This window comes from Elephas maximus, chromosome X (genome assembly GCF_024166365.1).
Source record: "Elephas maximus indicus isolate mEleMax1 chromosome X, mEleMax1 primary haplotype, whole genome shotgun sequence".
NCBI lineage: Eukaryota > Metazoa > Chordata > Mammalia > Proboscidea > Elephantidae > Elephas > Elephas maximus.
The window spans coordinates 80,221,084-80,238,731 of NC_064846.1; the positions used below are offsets into that span (position 1 = coordinate 80,221,084).

The 17,648-nt window shown below is 40.2% G+C and overlaps 1 protein-coding gene across 3 annotated transcripts in view; it reads right to left on the reverse strand.

Moving 5' to 3' along the window:
• Positions 1–14,107, reverse strand: part of APOOL (apolipoprotein O like) — a 99,243-nt gene extending 85,136 nt beyond the window's left edge. Inside the window, exons 1-2 of one of the 3 annotated variants that reach the window (XM_049873276.1) lie at positions 14,046–14,090; positions 9,390–9,534 (exon numbers count right to left, since the gene is read on the reverse strand). In XM_049873276.1, coding sequence (XP_049729233.1) covers positions 9,390–9,440 — 51 coding nt within the window. In that variant the 5' untranslated portion in view covers positions 9,441–9,534; positions 14,046–14,090. Of the gene's footprint in view, positions 1–1,629; positions 2,110–9,389; positions 9,535–14,045 lie in introns of those variants that run through there. The other 2 variants (XM_049873277.1, XM_049873278.1) reach the window with 2 other exon arrangements.
• Positions 14,108–17,648: the final 3,541 nt, after the last annotated feature.

Below are 17,648 nucleotides of genomic sequence, written 5' to 3' on the forward strand. Positions count from 1 at the left end.
AAGAAGACATTCAGGCAGTCAACAGACACATGAGGAAATGTTCTAGATCACTAGCCATTACAGAAATGCAAATCAAAACTACAATGAGATACCATCTCACCCCAACATTACTGGCATGAATCAAAAAAACAGAAAATAACAAATGTTGGAGAGGCTGCAGGAATCTTGGAACTCTTATGCACTGCTGGTGGGAATGTAAAATGGTACAACCACTTAGGAAAATGATGTGACACTTCCTTAAAAAGCTAGAAATAGAAATACCATACGACCCAGCAATCCCATTCCTAGGTATATAAAAAAAAAAATAAGAGCCATCACACAAATAGACATACGCACACCCATGTTCACTGTGGTATTATTCACAATAGCAAAGAAATGAAAACAACCTGAGTGCCTATCAACAGATGAATGGATAAACAAACTATGGTACATACACACAATACTATGCAACAATAAAGAACAATGATGAATCGAAGAAACATCTCACAACATGGATGAATCTAGAGGATATTATGCTGAGTGAAATAAGTTGATGATTGAATTATGTCCCCCCAAAAACGTGTGTTATCAATTTGGCTGGGCCATGATTCCTAGTATTATGTGGCTCTCCTCCGTTTTGTGATTGTAATTTTCTGTTAAAGAGCATTAGGGTGGGATTTTAACACCCTTACTAAGGTCACATCCCTGATCCAATGTAAAGGGAGTTTCCCTGCGGTGTGGTCTGCACCACCTTTTATCTTACAAGAGATAAAAAGAAAGGGAAGCAAGCAGAGAATGGGAGACCTCATACCACAAAGAAAGCAGTGCCCGGGAGCAGGGTGTGCCCTTTGGATGGGGCGGGGGCTGTGCGGAGAAGCTCCTAGTCCGGGTGAAGATTGATGAGAAGGGTGACAGAGAGAGAAAGCTTTCCCCCGGAGCTGATGCCCTGAATTTGGACTTTTAGCCTACTTTACTGTGAAGAAATAAACTTCTTTTTGTTAAAGCCATCCACTTGTGGTATTTCTGTTAATAGCAGCACTAGATGACTGAGATATAAGTCAATCACAGAAGAATACTGTATGAGACCACTATTATAAAAACTCATGAAAAGGTTTACACAGAGAAAGAAACAATCTTTGATGGTTGCTAGGGAGGGGAAGTGTAGGGAGGGAAAAACACTAACTAGACAACAGATAAGTGGTAACTTTAGTGAAGGGTAAGACCGTACACAATACTGGGGAAGTCAACACAGCTTGACCCAGGCAAGGTCATGGGAAGCTTCACAGACACATCCAAACTCCCTAAGGGATCAAATTACTGGGCTGAGGGCTGGGGACCATGGTCTCAAAGGACCTCTAGCTCATTTGGCATAACATTATTTATTTATTTACTTATTTTAATATATTTATTGTGCTTTAAGTGGAAGTTTACAAATCAAGTCAGTTTCTCACACAAAAATTTATACACACCTTGCTATATACTCCTAGCTGCTCTTCCCCTAATGAGACCGCAAACTCCTCCTCTCCACCCTGTATTCCCCATGACCATTCAGTCAGCTCCTGTCCCCCTCTGCCTTCTCATCTCACCTCCAAACAAGAGCTACCCACACAGTTTCATGTGTCTACTTGAACCAAGAAGCTCACTCCTCACCAGTATCATTTTCTGTCTTACAGTCCAGTCCAATCCCTGTTTGAAGAGTTGGCTTCAGGAATGGTTCCAGTCTTGGGCTAACACAGGATCCAGGGACGATGATATCCGGGGTCCCTCCAGTCTCAGTCAGACCATTAAGTCTGGTCTTTTCACAAGAATTTGAGGTCTGCATCCCACTGTTCTCTGGCTCCATCAGGGATTCTCTGTTGTGTTCCCTGTCAGGACGGTCACTGGTGGTAGCCAGGCACCATTCAGTTCTTCTGGTCTCAGACTGATGTAGTCTCTGGTTTATGTGGCCCTTTCTGTCTCCTAGGCTCGTATTTACCTTGTGTCTTTGGTGCTCTTCATTCTCCTTTGCTCCAGGTGGGCTGAGACCAACTGATGCATCTTAGATGGCCACTTGCTAGCATTTAAGATCCCAGATGCCACTCACCAAAGTGGGATGCAGGACGTTTTCTTCCCACATTTGGGCATAACATAATTTATAAAGAAAATGTTCTACATCCTACTTTGGTGACTAGCGTCTAGGGTCTTAAAAGCTTGCAAGCGGCCATCTAAGATACTCCACTGATCCCATTCCAACTGGAGCAAATGAGAATGAAGAAAAAGAAAGACATAAGCGAAAGATTAGCCCAAAGGACTAATGGACCCCAACTACCACAGCCTCCACCAGACTGAGTCCAGTACAACTAGATGGTGCCCAGCTACCACCACTGACTGCTCTGACAGGGATCACATTAGAGGGTCCCGGACAGAGCTGGAAAAAAAAAAAAAAAGAACAAAATTCTAACTCACAAAAAGATCAGGCTTACTGGTCTGACAGAGACCGGAAAAACCCCAAGTACGGCCCCTGGACACCCTTTTAACTCAGTACTGAAGTCACTCCTGAGGTTCACCCTTCAGCCAAAGATTAGACAGGCCCATAAAACAAAATGAGACTAAATGGGCACACCAGCTCAGGGGCAGAAACAAGAAGGCAGGAGGGGACAGGAAAGCTGGTAAAGGGGAACACAAGGTTGAGAAGCAGAGAATGTTGTCAACATGTGGGGTTGGCAACCAATGTCACAGAACAGTATGTGTATTAATTGTTTAATGAGAAACGACCTTGCTCTGTAAACCTTCATCTAAAGTACAACAAAAAAAAAGAAAAAAAAGTAAATTAGCATAGAGTTTTAGCCTTGTAGGTATACTGATACATGTAAGCTGGGCTTATGAAAAATATTCTTGTTGTTATAACTAACTACAAGGATATTTTTATAAAAATAAATTTCTGCTGAATCACTGAAGAAAAAATAAAAACAGTAAAAGTATCTGGGCAGGGACATCAGAAACTACACCTTACAGGGGATAGAGATACCACAAAATTAGTTAAGGAAAATCAAATAAACAAGTGAACAAATAAGCAACAATAAAACCTCCAGTTGGGGCCACAACCAGAAACCAAGGTTTTACCATTTATTACCTAGGAGTCCAGTTTTTAATGAAAAAATTATGAAAACATGCAAGGAAACTAAAGTGTGACCCATACACAGGAAAGAAAGCAGACAATAGAAACTGTCTTTGAGGGGCACAGATGATGGACATAATAAAGATGTCAGAGCAGCTTTTGTAAATATGTTCATAGAACTACACAAAATCATTTTTAAAGACTTAGAGGAAGGTATGATTACCTCATAAAATAGAGGACATAGTAAAGAGAAATTATTAAAAAGAACCAAAATCACTAGAGGAGCTAAACGGTAGCTTTGAGACGGCAAAAGAAAGAATCAGTGAACTTTTAGATCAGCAGAGGTTATGCAATCTAAGAACACAGGACAAACAAATGAAGAAAAATGAACAGATTCTCAGAGAAATGTAGTACAGAATTAAATGCTCAAACATACGCATGAGAGTACCAGAGAGAATGGAGAAAAATATTTAAGAATTTCCCAATTAAGTTAAAAAAAATTAATCTGCACATCTAGAAGTTCAACAAACTCCAAGTAGGATAAATGCAAAGATACTTACACCCAGACACATCATACTGAAAATGTTAATAGGCAACAAAGACAAAGAATCTTGAAAAAAGCAAGAGAAAAACGACTCCCCTTCTGGCTGGTGGCCTTGCGCTTCTGTCACTGGAAGGTCTCTTGCTGGGAGACTTCCTCCCTCAAGCAACCCTCTAAGAACCACTCAATAAAGCTTGGTGTGTGTTGCTGCCTCTTGTTGTCCTGTATATTCCTGGATCAACTCCAAAATTCTCGAACTTACCCCAGGTAACACTAGGGAGATCTAAGTGGTGATGATCTTAGTAGTGGAATCTGTATCCTGATTGTGGCAGTAGTTAGGAATCTATATATGTGATAAACTAGCATAGAACTATACATAGAAACTGAACTAATGTCAATTTCCTATGTAAAATATAATCAATGCAGGAAACTGTGTGAAGGGCACATGGGACCTCTCTGTACTATCTTTGCAACATCTTGTTAATCTAATTATTTCAAAAAGGATATGATGGAGTTATAAAGACACAGGACATCTAAATTAGACTGGGAGGAGGCAGGTAGAAATAATCAGAAAAGTCTTCCCATAAGAGGTTATTATGAAGCAAATCTTGAATACAGCATCCCATTTATTTTTTAAACCACACAACACTGATGGACCAGCAACAGCTAAACAAACCTCTCCAATAATAATTTGCCATCAAACGATTCAAGAGGTTTTAAACTGGCTTTCTGTAAGTTTTCATTTCTTTAATAAATCTTATCTTCATAGTCAACACAATGATGATTCAATAGAAACTCGTTTTATATTTTTATTGATATAATTAAAAATATCAGTCATGAAGTTATTTTATGTAACTTTTTTTTATAAAAGGAAAATACAACTTCCTCACGTAGCTTGGTTTTCAGCAGTTAAACCAAGTCTAGGTGTGGTCCTTTAAATCAAAGCACTGCATCACCTTCCTTACCCTAGGTAAAGTGTGACAAATAATTATTCAATATATTAAGGATAAATTATTCTGCTTTACATAAGAAAAGGAGAGAAGATCATGGAGGACAAGCAGAGCAAGGGAGGCAGCCCCTGCCAGTTTCATAGCTCTGCCCAATGCAGTTCCTATATTGCAAGGGTGAGGGTGTAGAAGTTTGCTTTGAATAAATAAGGGTGAGAAATTTATTATGAATTTTTACATGGGGGTCCAAAATTTCAGTTTTTTTTTACTATAGGCTGGAAAGTAAATATAAAAATACATTCCAAAGTTAAATATAAATATTATTTTTCCATTATCTATGCTGTTTCTTTCCATTAGACCAGATGAGCAAAGAGCTCTGCTTACAAAGTTATGTTCTGATTAGTATCTACTGGCTCTTTCACGATAAACACAAGATTTGTGTTTCAATTACACTAAGTCAGAGCAGATATTTTGCTTTAATCATATTTTAATCAGCGCCAAAACACAAATCATAAAATTATTTACCTAGCAATTCCTTGCTCATGACAGTTTTATATTTGCACACCAATTTTTTGAAATCTACCGTCTTGGTTTTTGTGTGAGATTCAATTTAGTCCCTTTAAAATACAGAACAGAAAATCACTGCCCCCTGCCTATGGTAGACTATACAGGGGATTTATGAGGTGCAATTTTTTTTTTTTTTTTTTAGGCTTACCACACAGCCACTCATACTTCAAAGCCCAGCTCAAAAGTCCTCTCTAAGGAGTTCCCAGACTTCCCCAGGCTCCTCTTGCATACCCTTATGCATTCTGGTATATTACAGGTTTATAGTTACAAGCCAAAAAAACAAAACCAAACCCACTGTTGTCAAGTCAATTCCAATTCATAGTGACACTACAGCAACACTACAGGACAAAGTACAACCGCCCCATAGAGTCTCCAAGGAGAGCTGGTGGATTTGAATTGCCGACCTTTTGGTTAGCAGCCGTAGCACTTAACCATTATGCCACCAGGGTTTCCGTTATAGTCACAGGGTACGATATTTATGGTTACATGTCTGCCTCTCTTAAATAGGCGGTAGGCCAATCAAGGACCTATTCTTCATTCATTTTAGTATATTTCTGTATCAGCTTTGCTGCAGTTACAAATGACCTCCAAAATCTCAATGGCTTATAACAACAAAGTTTATTTCTAGCTCACATTGCAAGTTGGCTATGAATTGTTGAAGGTTCTGCTCCTGTTCCACGTTTTCTTCTTCCAGGACCCAGGATTCAAGGAGCACACCTACTTGAGATATGTCATTCTTTTGGCAGAGAAGGAGCAAAAAATCTGGGCCGGGGTATATAAGAAAGAGGGAATAAGTACTTGGGAGCAAAAATAAAATCTACCACAACCTGGCAACCAGCAGTTTCTAACCCATGGTAGGTGCTTAACAAATATTTGTTGAAGAATTAAATGAATTAAAAATGAATAAACGAATATAATGAACAACCCTTACTTTCAGTAAGCAGTTAAACGATTCCCTCCTTGCTCTCATAATTAACTTTTAGATATCTCTTTACTTGTAGTGTAACTGTTTATTTACTTGTCAGTTTTACCCACTAGAGTCCATTCCTTGAGAATTTAGTCTCATTCTTCTGTCAATCCTCTCTTAAAACTGATTGACTGATTCACTCATTTATATCCTTTAATCTACAAATATCAGTCTCATTCTCCCACCATAGGTAGTTATTTGACTACGTTTAACAAATAACTTTTTGTTTGAGTTCTTACAAAACTATACTGTTGTAATGTCTTTTAAATTTGTTACATTTCTCATTTTGTTTCTTACTTTTTTGGTGTTACGTTACATTTATAATTTTTTAAATCTTTTTTCATAAAGCATTATGCTTTTAAATCCATCTGTGTCCTTATCTAACCCACTGCTCCTAACTGCTACACAGTACTCCACTGATGGATATCTACTGCATGTCATCTATTGTCAGTGATGGACACCCAAATTCCCTACGACTCCCTACAATTATAAATAATATTGTAAGGAATATCCTTGTACAAGTGCCCTTATAAACCTGCACATCTTTGCAATATACACTCAGGACCATGTTGTTGCTAGGTGCCGTTAAGTCGATTCCGACTCATAGTGTCCCTATGTACCACAGAACAAAACACTGCCCAGCCTTGTGCCATGCTCTCGATCGTTGTTATGCTTGAGTCCACCGTTGCAGCCACTGTGTCAATCCATCTTGTGAGGGTATTCCTCTTTTCCACTGACCCTGTACTTTACCAAGTATGATGTCCTTCTCCAGGGACTGATCCCTCCTGATAACATGTCCAAAGTATGTAAGACGCAGTCTCGCCATCCTTGCTTCTAAGGAGTATTCTGGTTGTACTTCTTCCAAGACAGATTTGTTCGTTCTTTTGGCAGTCCGTGGTACATTCAATATTCTTCACCAGCACAATTCAAAAGCATCAATTCTTCTTCAGTCTTCCTTATTCATTGTCCAGCTTTCGCATGCATGTGATACGACCAAAAATACCATGGCTTGGGTCAGGTGCGCCTTAGTCTTCAAGGTGACATCTTTGCTTTTCAACACTTTAAAGAGGTCTTTTGCAGGAGATTTGCCCAATGCAATGTGTCTTTTGATTTTTTGACTGCTGCTCCCATGGGTGTTGATTGTGGATCCAAGTAAAATGAAATCCTTGACAACTTCAATCTCTTCTCCGTTTACCATGATATTGCTTGTTGGTGCAGTTGTGAGGATTTTTGTTTTACGTTGAGGTGTAATCCATACTGAAGGCTGCGGTCTTTGATCTTAATCAGTACGTGCTTCAGGTCCTATATATATATACACACACACATATATTTATACAAGTACAAATATATGTATACATATTTGACAGAACAATACTAAACAGCTCTCCATAAAGGCTATATATACCACCAGTCAACATTCCCTCCAGTAAAACATGGAGGTTCTTATATTTCCATATCTCACCAACATTTGGACTTATCCAGCATCCTACTTTTTTTTCTAATCCACAGTGTAAAGTGTTATCTCATTGTACTAATTTGCATTTATCTGAGAGTTAATGAATTTAAGCATATCTTCATGTGCTTTTTAGTTTGTGTTTCTTCTATATACCACCTGTTCATATCTTACTGATCTTTGTGTCCCCAACGTCTATCACCATCTCTGGCACATAACAGGCATTAAAACATTTTTTTGAATGAATGTGTGAACGAATGAGGTAGAATCCATAGTACTTGTTAACACTTTGGATGTGGAGGACACTTCAAGATGATCCTGAGGTAAGATACTGATGTTCTTAACTGAAATTAGGAATGTTTGGTAGGAAGGAAAATAAATTTAGTAAAGATAAACTGATTTTGAACCTGCTGAATTTGACGCACTTAAAAATATCAAATAGGTATAGTGATAGAAGTCTCTGCTGAGTTACAAATTGACTGAGAAAAGATCCAAAACCAGCCAGGCCAAATTTGTATTAAGTATGTAACTCATGCTTTGGCTTTGAGCACTAATATTCATCAACTGTATAGAAAAGATGCTCTCATTGACACTTCAGTAACGAAGACATTCAGGTAGCTAACAGATACATGAGGAAACATTCACGATCATTAGCCATTAGAGAAATGCAGATCAAAACTACAATGAGATTTCACCTCACTCCAACAAGGCTGGCATTAATCCAAAAAACACAAAAGAATAAATGTTGGAGAGGTGTGGAGAGACTGGGAACACTTATTTATACACTGCTGGTGGGAATGTAAAATGGTACAACCACTTTGGAAGTCGATTTGGCACTTCCTTAAAAAGCTAGAAATAGAACTACCATATGATCCAGAAATCCCACTCCTAGCAATATATCCTAGAGAAATAAGAGCCTTTACACGAACAGATATATGCACGCCCATGTTCACTGCAGCACTGTCTACAATAGCAAAGACATGGAAGCAACTAAGGTGCCCATCAACAGATGAATGGATAAATTACGGTATATTCACACAATGGAATACTACGCATTGATAAAGAACAGTGAGGAATCTGTGAAACATATCATAACATGGAGGAACCTGGAAGGCATTATGCTGAGTGAAATTAGTCAGTTGCAAAAGGACAAATACTGTATAAGACCACTATTATAAGAACTTGAGAAATAGTTTAAACTGAGAAGAAAACATTCTTTTGTGGTTACGAGACGGGGGAGGGAGGAACGGTGGGAGAGGGCATTCACTAATTAGATAGTAGATAAGAACGACTTTAATTGAAGGGAAAGACAGCACACAATACAGGGGAGGTCAGCACAACTGGACTAAACCAAAAGCTAAGAAGTTTCTTGAATAAACTGAATGCTTCGAAGGCCAGCGTAGCAGGAGCAGGGGTCTGGGGACCATGGTTTCAGGGGACATCTAAGTCAATTGGCATAATAAAATCTATTAAGAAAACATTCTGCATCCCACTTTGACGAGTGGCGTCTGGGGTCTTAAATGCTAGCAAGCAGCCATCTAAGATGCATCAATTGGTCTCAACCCACCTGGATCAAAGGAGAATGAAGAACACCAAGGACAATGCGATTACGAGCCCAAGAGACAGAAAGGGCCACATGAACCAGAGACTACATCATCCTGAGACCAGCAGGACTAGGTGGTGCCCAGCTACAACTGATGACTGCCCTACTGGGAACACAACAGAGAACCCCTGAGGGCGCATGAGAGCAGTGGGATGCAGAGCCCAAATTCTCATTAAGGCCAGACTTAATGGTCTGACTGAGACTAGAAGGACCCCGGTGGTCATGGCCCCCAGACCTTCTGTTGGCTCAGGACAGGAACCATTCCCAAAGCCAATTCTTCAGACATGGATTGGACTGGACAATGGGTTGGAGAGGGATGCTGGTGAGCGGTGAGCTTCTTGGATCAGGTGGACACTTGAGACTATGTTGGCATCTCCTGCCTGGAGGGGAGATGAGAGGGTGGAGGGGGTTAGAAGCTGTCGAAATGGACATGAAAAGAGTGAGTGGAGGGAGACAGCAGGCTGTCTCATCAGGGGGAGAATAATTGGGAGTGTGTAGCAAGGTGTATATGGGTTTTTGTGTGAGAGACTGACTTGATCTGTAAACTTTCACTTGAAAGCAAAACAAAAATTATGTAAAAAAAAAAAAAAAGATGGTCTCATTGAGGTGAAATTACAGAATTTAGAATTTGGTTCTGTACAGGAAGTACTCAATAAATGGTGGCCACATTTTCATATTAATTACTTGATGTTCTATTATAAACAAATTCCCTTTCAGGCCCCAAATTCATTCCTAACCTCTAGCATTAATGAAACTCAGCTTTTGTTTGACACTACTATAGTCTTCCCAATCCTTTTAAATGAAGGTCAGTCCTCCAGCCTTTACCCCTGATTTAAGAAGCAAGGGAGATAAGCACAATTCTTGTTCCTCGGTTCTAATTCCAGATCCATGTTCCATCACATTTGCCGAACAGGTTCTTATATTTTAACATGTGGTAACTATTCTGACAATTACCTACTAACATTCAGGACTCCTCTCTACCGTACTCCTTGTTATTAAACTCTAGGACTTCAAAATTAACACAGATAAACCCTTTTGGTGCCTTATGCCCTCTCACCTCTCCCATTTCTTTGAACCTGCTCTTTTCCCTCACTATGCCTGCCAGTCTCCTGATCCCTCCCTAGTACCTTAGGCTACCACTTCCATTTTCTTCATTTCTCTCCTTATCCAGTTTGGGCAACTATTAGGATAAATTGTCTGCTCCATAATTCCTAACTTCCAAATTCCCTAGAACATTATTATTATTCCCACTTTAGCAATGCTCAACACTAAAGCATTCCCACTAGTTTTCCCTTCCTAGGCTGTTATGGGAAACCCTGGTGGCGTAGTGATTAAGTGCTATGGCTGCTAATCAAAGGGTCAGCAGTTCGAATCCGCCAGGCGCTCCTTGGAAACTCTATAGGGCAGTTCTACTCTGTCCTATAGGGTTGCTATGAGTCGGAATCGACTCAACGGCCCTGGGTTTGTTTTTTTTTGGTTAGGCTGTTATGAGCACTGCTGGAGAAATTCACAATGACAGAGCCAATCTCTGCTGGGCTCATTCTTCAGCAATTATTTTATTCAATGCCTACTGATGCTTAACTGAATTTTCTACAGTGGCTTTTCCAAGCCTTTTCCATTCTTTACCTCCTAAAGGCACATTCTACATTTTCCTCTCTCAGCAGATGATCTTACCCACAGAAGACTCAGACATCTAATGTGAACACCCTCAATTTCCTTCCTCTGTTCCTCAAAATCTCTGTATCTTCACCTTTTATCTCTACCAGCTCCAGCTTCCAAAGCAAAAGGGTGTCTCCTCTTTGCCAAGGCTAATCCTTCCACCTGTCCTCTTGATTTTAACACCTCTCTATGAAATATGGGTTAAAAAAAAAAAAAACAGACTCTGGAGCCAGACCATGTGATTTCAGATACCAGCTCTACCACTTACAACTGTATGATGTGGGCAAGCTACTCAACTTTTCAACGCTTCAGTTTCCTTACCTGTAAAAAGATGTTAATAATAACACCTACTCATAGGGTCACTATGACACATAAATGAGAAAATGCACATAAAGTGCTAAGCAAAATGCCTAGCACACATTTAGTGTGTCCAACAGCATAACAGCTGTGATTACCATTATTATCTTTCCCTCTATACTAGTTCCAGGCACCTTTCCCGTTGTCTCAAAACTTGCTCAACTCTCCTGATTTTTCTTTAAAGTAATATATACCTTTTCAAGAATTTCCTACCTCATCCCAAGATTTCATTCCTTCCTTTCACCATCAAACTTCTCAAAATAGTATACACCAACCTTACCAGAAGCAGCAATGAATAGTGAGAACATCATGGACTTCAAAGCCAAATATACCTGTGTTTAAACCTGGCTCTCCCACTTAGCAGTTTTTATGACCTGGGACAAGCACTTAATACAAGCCTCGGTTTTTTCATGTGTAAAAGGGGGGATACTACCCATTTCTTAGAGTCATCAAGAAGATTAAACTGAAATAATATATGTAAAGTATCTGACTAAAGTAGGTGCTAAACAAATGCTAGTTCACCACTCCATATCCTTTCCTTAACCCCTTACAATCTAGGTTCTCTTTCTACCACTCAAACATCTTATCTCACTTCAGCTCTTACCAGCTTTATGATTTGGGGCAATTTGTCTTCTATAAACCTTAGTTTTTTTCTGTAAAACAGTGATCATAATATCTACCACATAAAGTTGTCCTGAGAATTAAGTGAAATAACATATGTATTTTAGCACGGTGCTTAGCCTGTAGTAAGCACTTAATAAATGGCAGTTGCCAGCAACTTCTTAATTGTCAAATTAGATGACCTGTTCAATTCTCTCCTTTTCTTTGCTTCCGTGACAACACACTGTTCTGGTTTGATTTTTACCAATGACCATTCCTTTTCTGTCTCTGTAACTGCTCCATGAAGCCTTTCTTAATCCCCTTTCAACCAAGTATGAGCTCTTTCTCTTTTGAGTCCTCAGAGCACTTCCTACACCTCTTGAGGCAAGGCACTTCCCTTACTGTGAGTTAGTCCTTTGTGTTATTTTTGCATCTCCACTGCTTAATTTAATCTCTTTTATTCTCATTGCCTGGCACTTATTTACTCATGTAGAATATATTAATCACCTAGTATAAGTCAGACCTGTGCTAGGTATATCAAGGATTAAAAAAAAAATTCCAACTAATAGCAACCCTATAAGACAGAGTAGAACTGCCTCATAGGGTTTCCAAGGCTGTACATTATCTTTATGGGAGCAGACTGCCACATCTTTCTCCCGTGGAGCAGACGGCAGGTTCAAACCGCTGACCTTTCAGTTACCAGCCTGGCGCTTTAACCACTGAACCACCAGGGCTCCTTAGGTACCAAGGATACAAAGATTAATATGTTATAATTATAGAGCTCAAGCTTATAGTTCAGGAGAGTAGAAGAGACAAGTAAATAGTTTATTATTCACAATGTGATAAACGTTAAGGTAAGAGTATGCCTAAAGTGCTCTGAGAGCACAAAGAAGAGTTATTTAGACTGGGGAGGTTGAGGATACACTGTTGAAAAAGGCACTCTGTACTTAGCATATGGGGAGGCCCTACATAAATATCTGTTACATCAATGAATGAACCGTGAGTAGGAACTTACTAGATAAGGATGGGGAAGGGCATTTAGGGGCCAAAGAGCAGGTAAAAAGGTGTGGAAGAGTGAAACAAGTAGTTCAGTATTGATGGGAGGAGGGTTCCTGAATGGCAGGCAACGAAGCTAGAGAACTAAAGCAGGGTAGGGTGTTCTAGGTACAGGAGTTTGACCTGTTTCCAGAAGGCAGATGATGGAGCGCCAATAAAGGGTTTTAAGTAGGTGAGGGACATAATCAGATTTGCGTTTTAGTAAAGCTACCCTGGCAGCACAGGAGAATGGATTCCAGGAGAGTCAGGCAATGAGTCCAGTTAGGCGGTTGCTGCAATAGTTCAGATAAATTATGAGAACCTGAATTTCAGAAACAAAGTGAGAAAGGCGAATCAAGATGAATACTGAGCGAAGTTCAAGTAAACTTCGGCTGAAATGAATTCATATTTGTATCTCCAGCAAGTCTGGCAGGTCATTTTTCAGTTAAAACCCGCTACTTAAATATTTGTAAACTGCTGTTACTGAACTTACTTCGTGAAGTGAAACAGCCAGCTGAGTCACTTCCCGTACACAGATTCCTAAGTAAAAACCCGTTGCCGTCGAGCGGGTTCCGACTCATAGCGACCCTACAGAACAAAGCAGTGCCCCATAGGGTTTCCCAAGGAGCGACTCGTGGATTTGAACTGCCGACATTTTGGTTAGCAGCCGAGCTCTTAACCACTGTACCACCAGGGCTCCTTCCTAAGTAAAAGCACCTTTTTTTCATTACAGAACGCAAAATAAAATTTTTGAACCCAGGGAGTAGTAACAATATGTATAAACCCGCGTACCGCAGAGAGACTCTGGGACCTCTCTATTCTAGCCTATTTCGCCCTCAAACATGTCGGAACAAAGTCTTTGGATAGGGTTAAGAGGCCCCGCCCCGTGCACCGAGACAAACGCCCAGAATTTCTCTTCCAGTTCGAGACCCAAACCTCTGCTGGTGCTCGCAGCTCAGCAGTTTTTACTGTGCCTCGGCAAGGCAGTCAGCCGCAGGAAATTGAGGAAAGCGGTGTCCCAAGCCGAGGAAAATCTAAATGGAAAGGCAGGTGTTTTTAGGCTAAGAGTTTGAAGCTTCAAACGTTAATGACTCCCTGACCTTGATTATCTTCCTATGACTCTACTCCCACCCCGCCCCTTGCTGTCAGGCCTCTTTCTGAAGTCAAGAGGATCACTTTTACACTTACTAGAAAGGCTATCTGTACCCAAGTAAGCTAAGCAAGGTGTCTTTTCACTTACCCTAACGGCCGCCATGCCTGTGACCTCTCCGCCCAACTTTTCATACGGAGAGCGAAGAGGGACAAAACACTTCGACTTGGCTCTCTTCAGGGCAGCCCCGCGCCGTCCCGCCCTTTCTCCGCCCTCCTGGAGCCGTTTCAGGAAGCTGCTGCTGCTATTCGTTGGCTGCGGGCCGGAGAAACAGTTTCATCCTTGTACCCGACGCTCCCTGTCCCTGGTAAGGAAACCCTGGTGGCTAGTAGTTAAGTGCTATGGCTAACCAAAAGCTCGGCAGTTCCAATCCACCAGGCGCTCCTTGGAAACTCTATTGGGCAGTTCTACTGTGTCCTATAGGGTCACCATGAGTCGGAATGTACACCACGGCAACGGGTTTGAGTTTTGACCCTGATAACCCCGGTGTTGCAGTGGTTAAAGCGCTCGACTACTAACCGAGATGTCTGGTCCTGGGAGGAGATTTGGCAGTCGGCCTCCTTAAAGATTTACAGCCTTGGAAACCTTACGGGGCAAGTAGGGGTGGGGGTCGACTGGAGGGCAGTGGGTTTGATTTTTCTTTTTGGTCCCTGTTTAAATGCAGGGATACATACCACAGGGGCTGGAGACACAAACTGCACTAGAAGCGAGTTCCAAAAATTCCGAATCTTGTGAACTTATTCTCTGAAGGAATGCATGTAGCTCAGTCTGAATGCGTTGAGGACTTACTGTATAACTGGGAGTTCTCCAAACTTACTTTAATGAATACAATGGCTGTAAAATGATGTTATAACAGTGTGCTAATTTGAAGGTTTCATATACGTTATATGACACTCGACATTAACCACAAAAATTATTTAGAACATAGGCAAAAAAAAAAAAAAGTTTTGTAGGGAGAAGTATTTTATCACAGACATTGCTTAGATCACCAGCTCTGCGATGATAATAAAAATCAGAACAACTTTATTTCATTGTATTATGTATTATTTCTAAATACAGATAATCCGTCTTCCTTATTGCCTGCACTCAGAGTAGACCACTCCACCCCTGCCTTTGGTGCCCCGCTGCTGGGCATGAAGTAATGAACAATACCCACACAAGCCCTGACCTGGTGGACCTTAAGTGTACATTTTTGACCAAAAAAAAAAAAAAGACAAATGAATAAACAAGATCATTGCAGATAGTGATAAATACTATAGAGGGTGACAGGGTTGGGGCTGGAGTTACTTTAGATTGGAAGGAAAGAAAACTTGAAGGAGATGGCATTTGAGTTGAGACTTGGCAACATGAGTGTCCACTTATGAATATCTGAGTGTTCCAGTCAGAAGAAACAACAAATGCAAAGACCCTGAGGTGGGAACAAATTTACTGGAGCTTGGTGAGTGAGGTAGAAAGCAGAAGAGAAGTCACACGGGAATCAGATCGTATATAAAGAATATGGATTTTCTTTTTTTTAATTTATTTTTAAATATTGATTATTATTATGGATTTACCAAAGTTGCAGATTGTTTTGGGCACAAAAGGCAGCTTTGTGTAATTGAAAGTATTAGAATCAAAATAAGATCTTGGCCTCTAAAAGAGGTTGTTGTTAGTTGCTGTCGAGTTGATTCTGACTTACAACTACCCCATGTGTGCAGAGTAGAACTGCTTCATAGGGTTTTCAAGGCTGGGACCTTTCGAAAGCCAGGCCTGTCTTCTGAAGTGCCTCTGGGTGGGTTCAAACCACCAATCTTTTAGCTAGTAGCTGAGTGCTTAACAGTTTTTGCCATCCAGGGACCCCTCTAACGGAGGAGTCTTATAAACTAAAGGGTTGAACTAGACCAAAGGTGCTCAAATTTAGTGTGTGTAAGAATCACCTGGACAATTTTATAGAATGCAGATTCCTGTGTACTACCCCCTGGATGTTAGTATTCATTTGGCCTAAGGTAGGGGAATGTCTGATGTGTACCTCAGGTGATTCTAATGCAGGTAGTCCTTGGGCCACACTTAGAAAAACTAGATGGACTGGATGACTTACTATATGTCATTTCCAGTTCTGACATTCTAGGATTCTGTATGGGCTCTTGTCTGATGATGTTTGGTGATCCTTGGCAACTTCAGTATCCTTGTAGACCCATGATACCCTCATCTCCAGTGACTTTTACACTCATTCCAGTTCAGTTATCCATAACAATGGCCATACCCTTGACTCTGTTATCATTAAGAACTACTCCACCTCTGAGATTTTAAATTCAGGTACTCTCGTCTCTGACCTCAACTATTATTCTTCAAGCTCTTTGATTTTGATCCACACTCTTTTTTTTTAATCTCATCAAGATCTTTAGGTCCTTTATGTCTGTATTAGGTATCTATGGCTATATAACAATTTATCCCCAAAATTTAGCAGTGTAAAAAACAAGTATGTCCTCATGACATGACAGCTAGCTTGCCCCAGAATGAGTGACCCAAGGGAAAGAACAAGGTAGAAGCTATATTACCTTTTATATCCTAATCTTGGGTGTTATACATCACATTCTATTCATTGGAAATGAGTCATTAAGTACAGCCCATACTCAAGGGGAGAGGAAGTAAGCTCTACTTTTGAAGGAAGATATACAAAATAATTTATAGGCATGTTTTAAAACCACCACCACATCTCTCCTTTTTCACTGTTAGGCCCTTCCAGTCACATTTTCTTTTCCAGCTAATCTAAACCTCATGGTACATCTCTTCCACTACTTTGTTTGCAATAAACTCAACTACCTGACCTTATTGGAACGATTTTGTTTTATCCTCTGAAAAAAACCTCCATTCTGGACCAATCTAACTAACATTAGGTAGCTGTTTCACCTCTTCTTTATGGTGGCTATTTTAAACCTTTTTTTTAATGAACACAAACTGACTGTTGTCTCATTCTCCTTTGGGGGCTCCTCCTCTCTTTCCATTCACTAAGTCTTGATTAGGTTTAGCTATAAGTGACAGAAAATCATATATATCAGTAATAACCTACTGTCTGTTGCCTTTTCTTATAAATGTAGGCAGTTCAGGGCTGATATGGTGGCTCTGTGATTTTCAGAAATCCAGGCCTCTTCTATCTCATTGTTTTAACATCTTCAACATGCGCTTCCACCTACTGGTTCAAAATTGCTTTACTAGTTCCAGCTGTTACATCTGTATTCCAATAACAGGAAAGTGAAAGGGGGGACAAGAGAGATACACCCCTCCACATTAACGACACTTCTCAAAAGTGTAATATACACTGCTTCTGCTTATATTCCTTTGGCTAGAACCTTGTCACATGGCCACACTTAATAGTAAGGGAGGCTAGAAAATTAAGTCTATATTCTGAGCAGTGATGCGTCCAGCTAAAAATTATGGGATCTATTATTATTATAGAAGGGGAGAATAGACATTGGAGTTTCTTCCACAGACCTTTATTCTTTTCACTTTATACACTCTGGATAATTTCTTGCTTCCTATGACTTCAGTTACTAACTATATGGAGATGACCCCAAACTGTATCTCCTGCCTAGACCTATATCTAAACCTCAGACTACGTATATTAATTCATTCATGTATTCATTTGTTATATATGTATTTACGTTAAGGAGCTTAGACTTCATCTTAAAAACAATGGAGGACCATTGAAGTGTT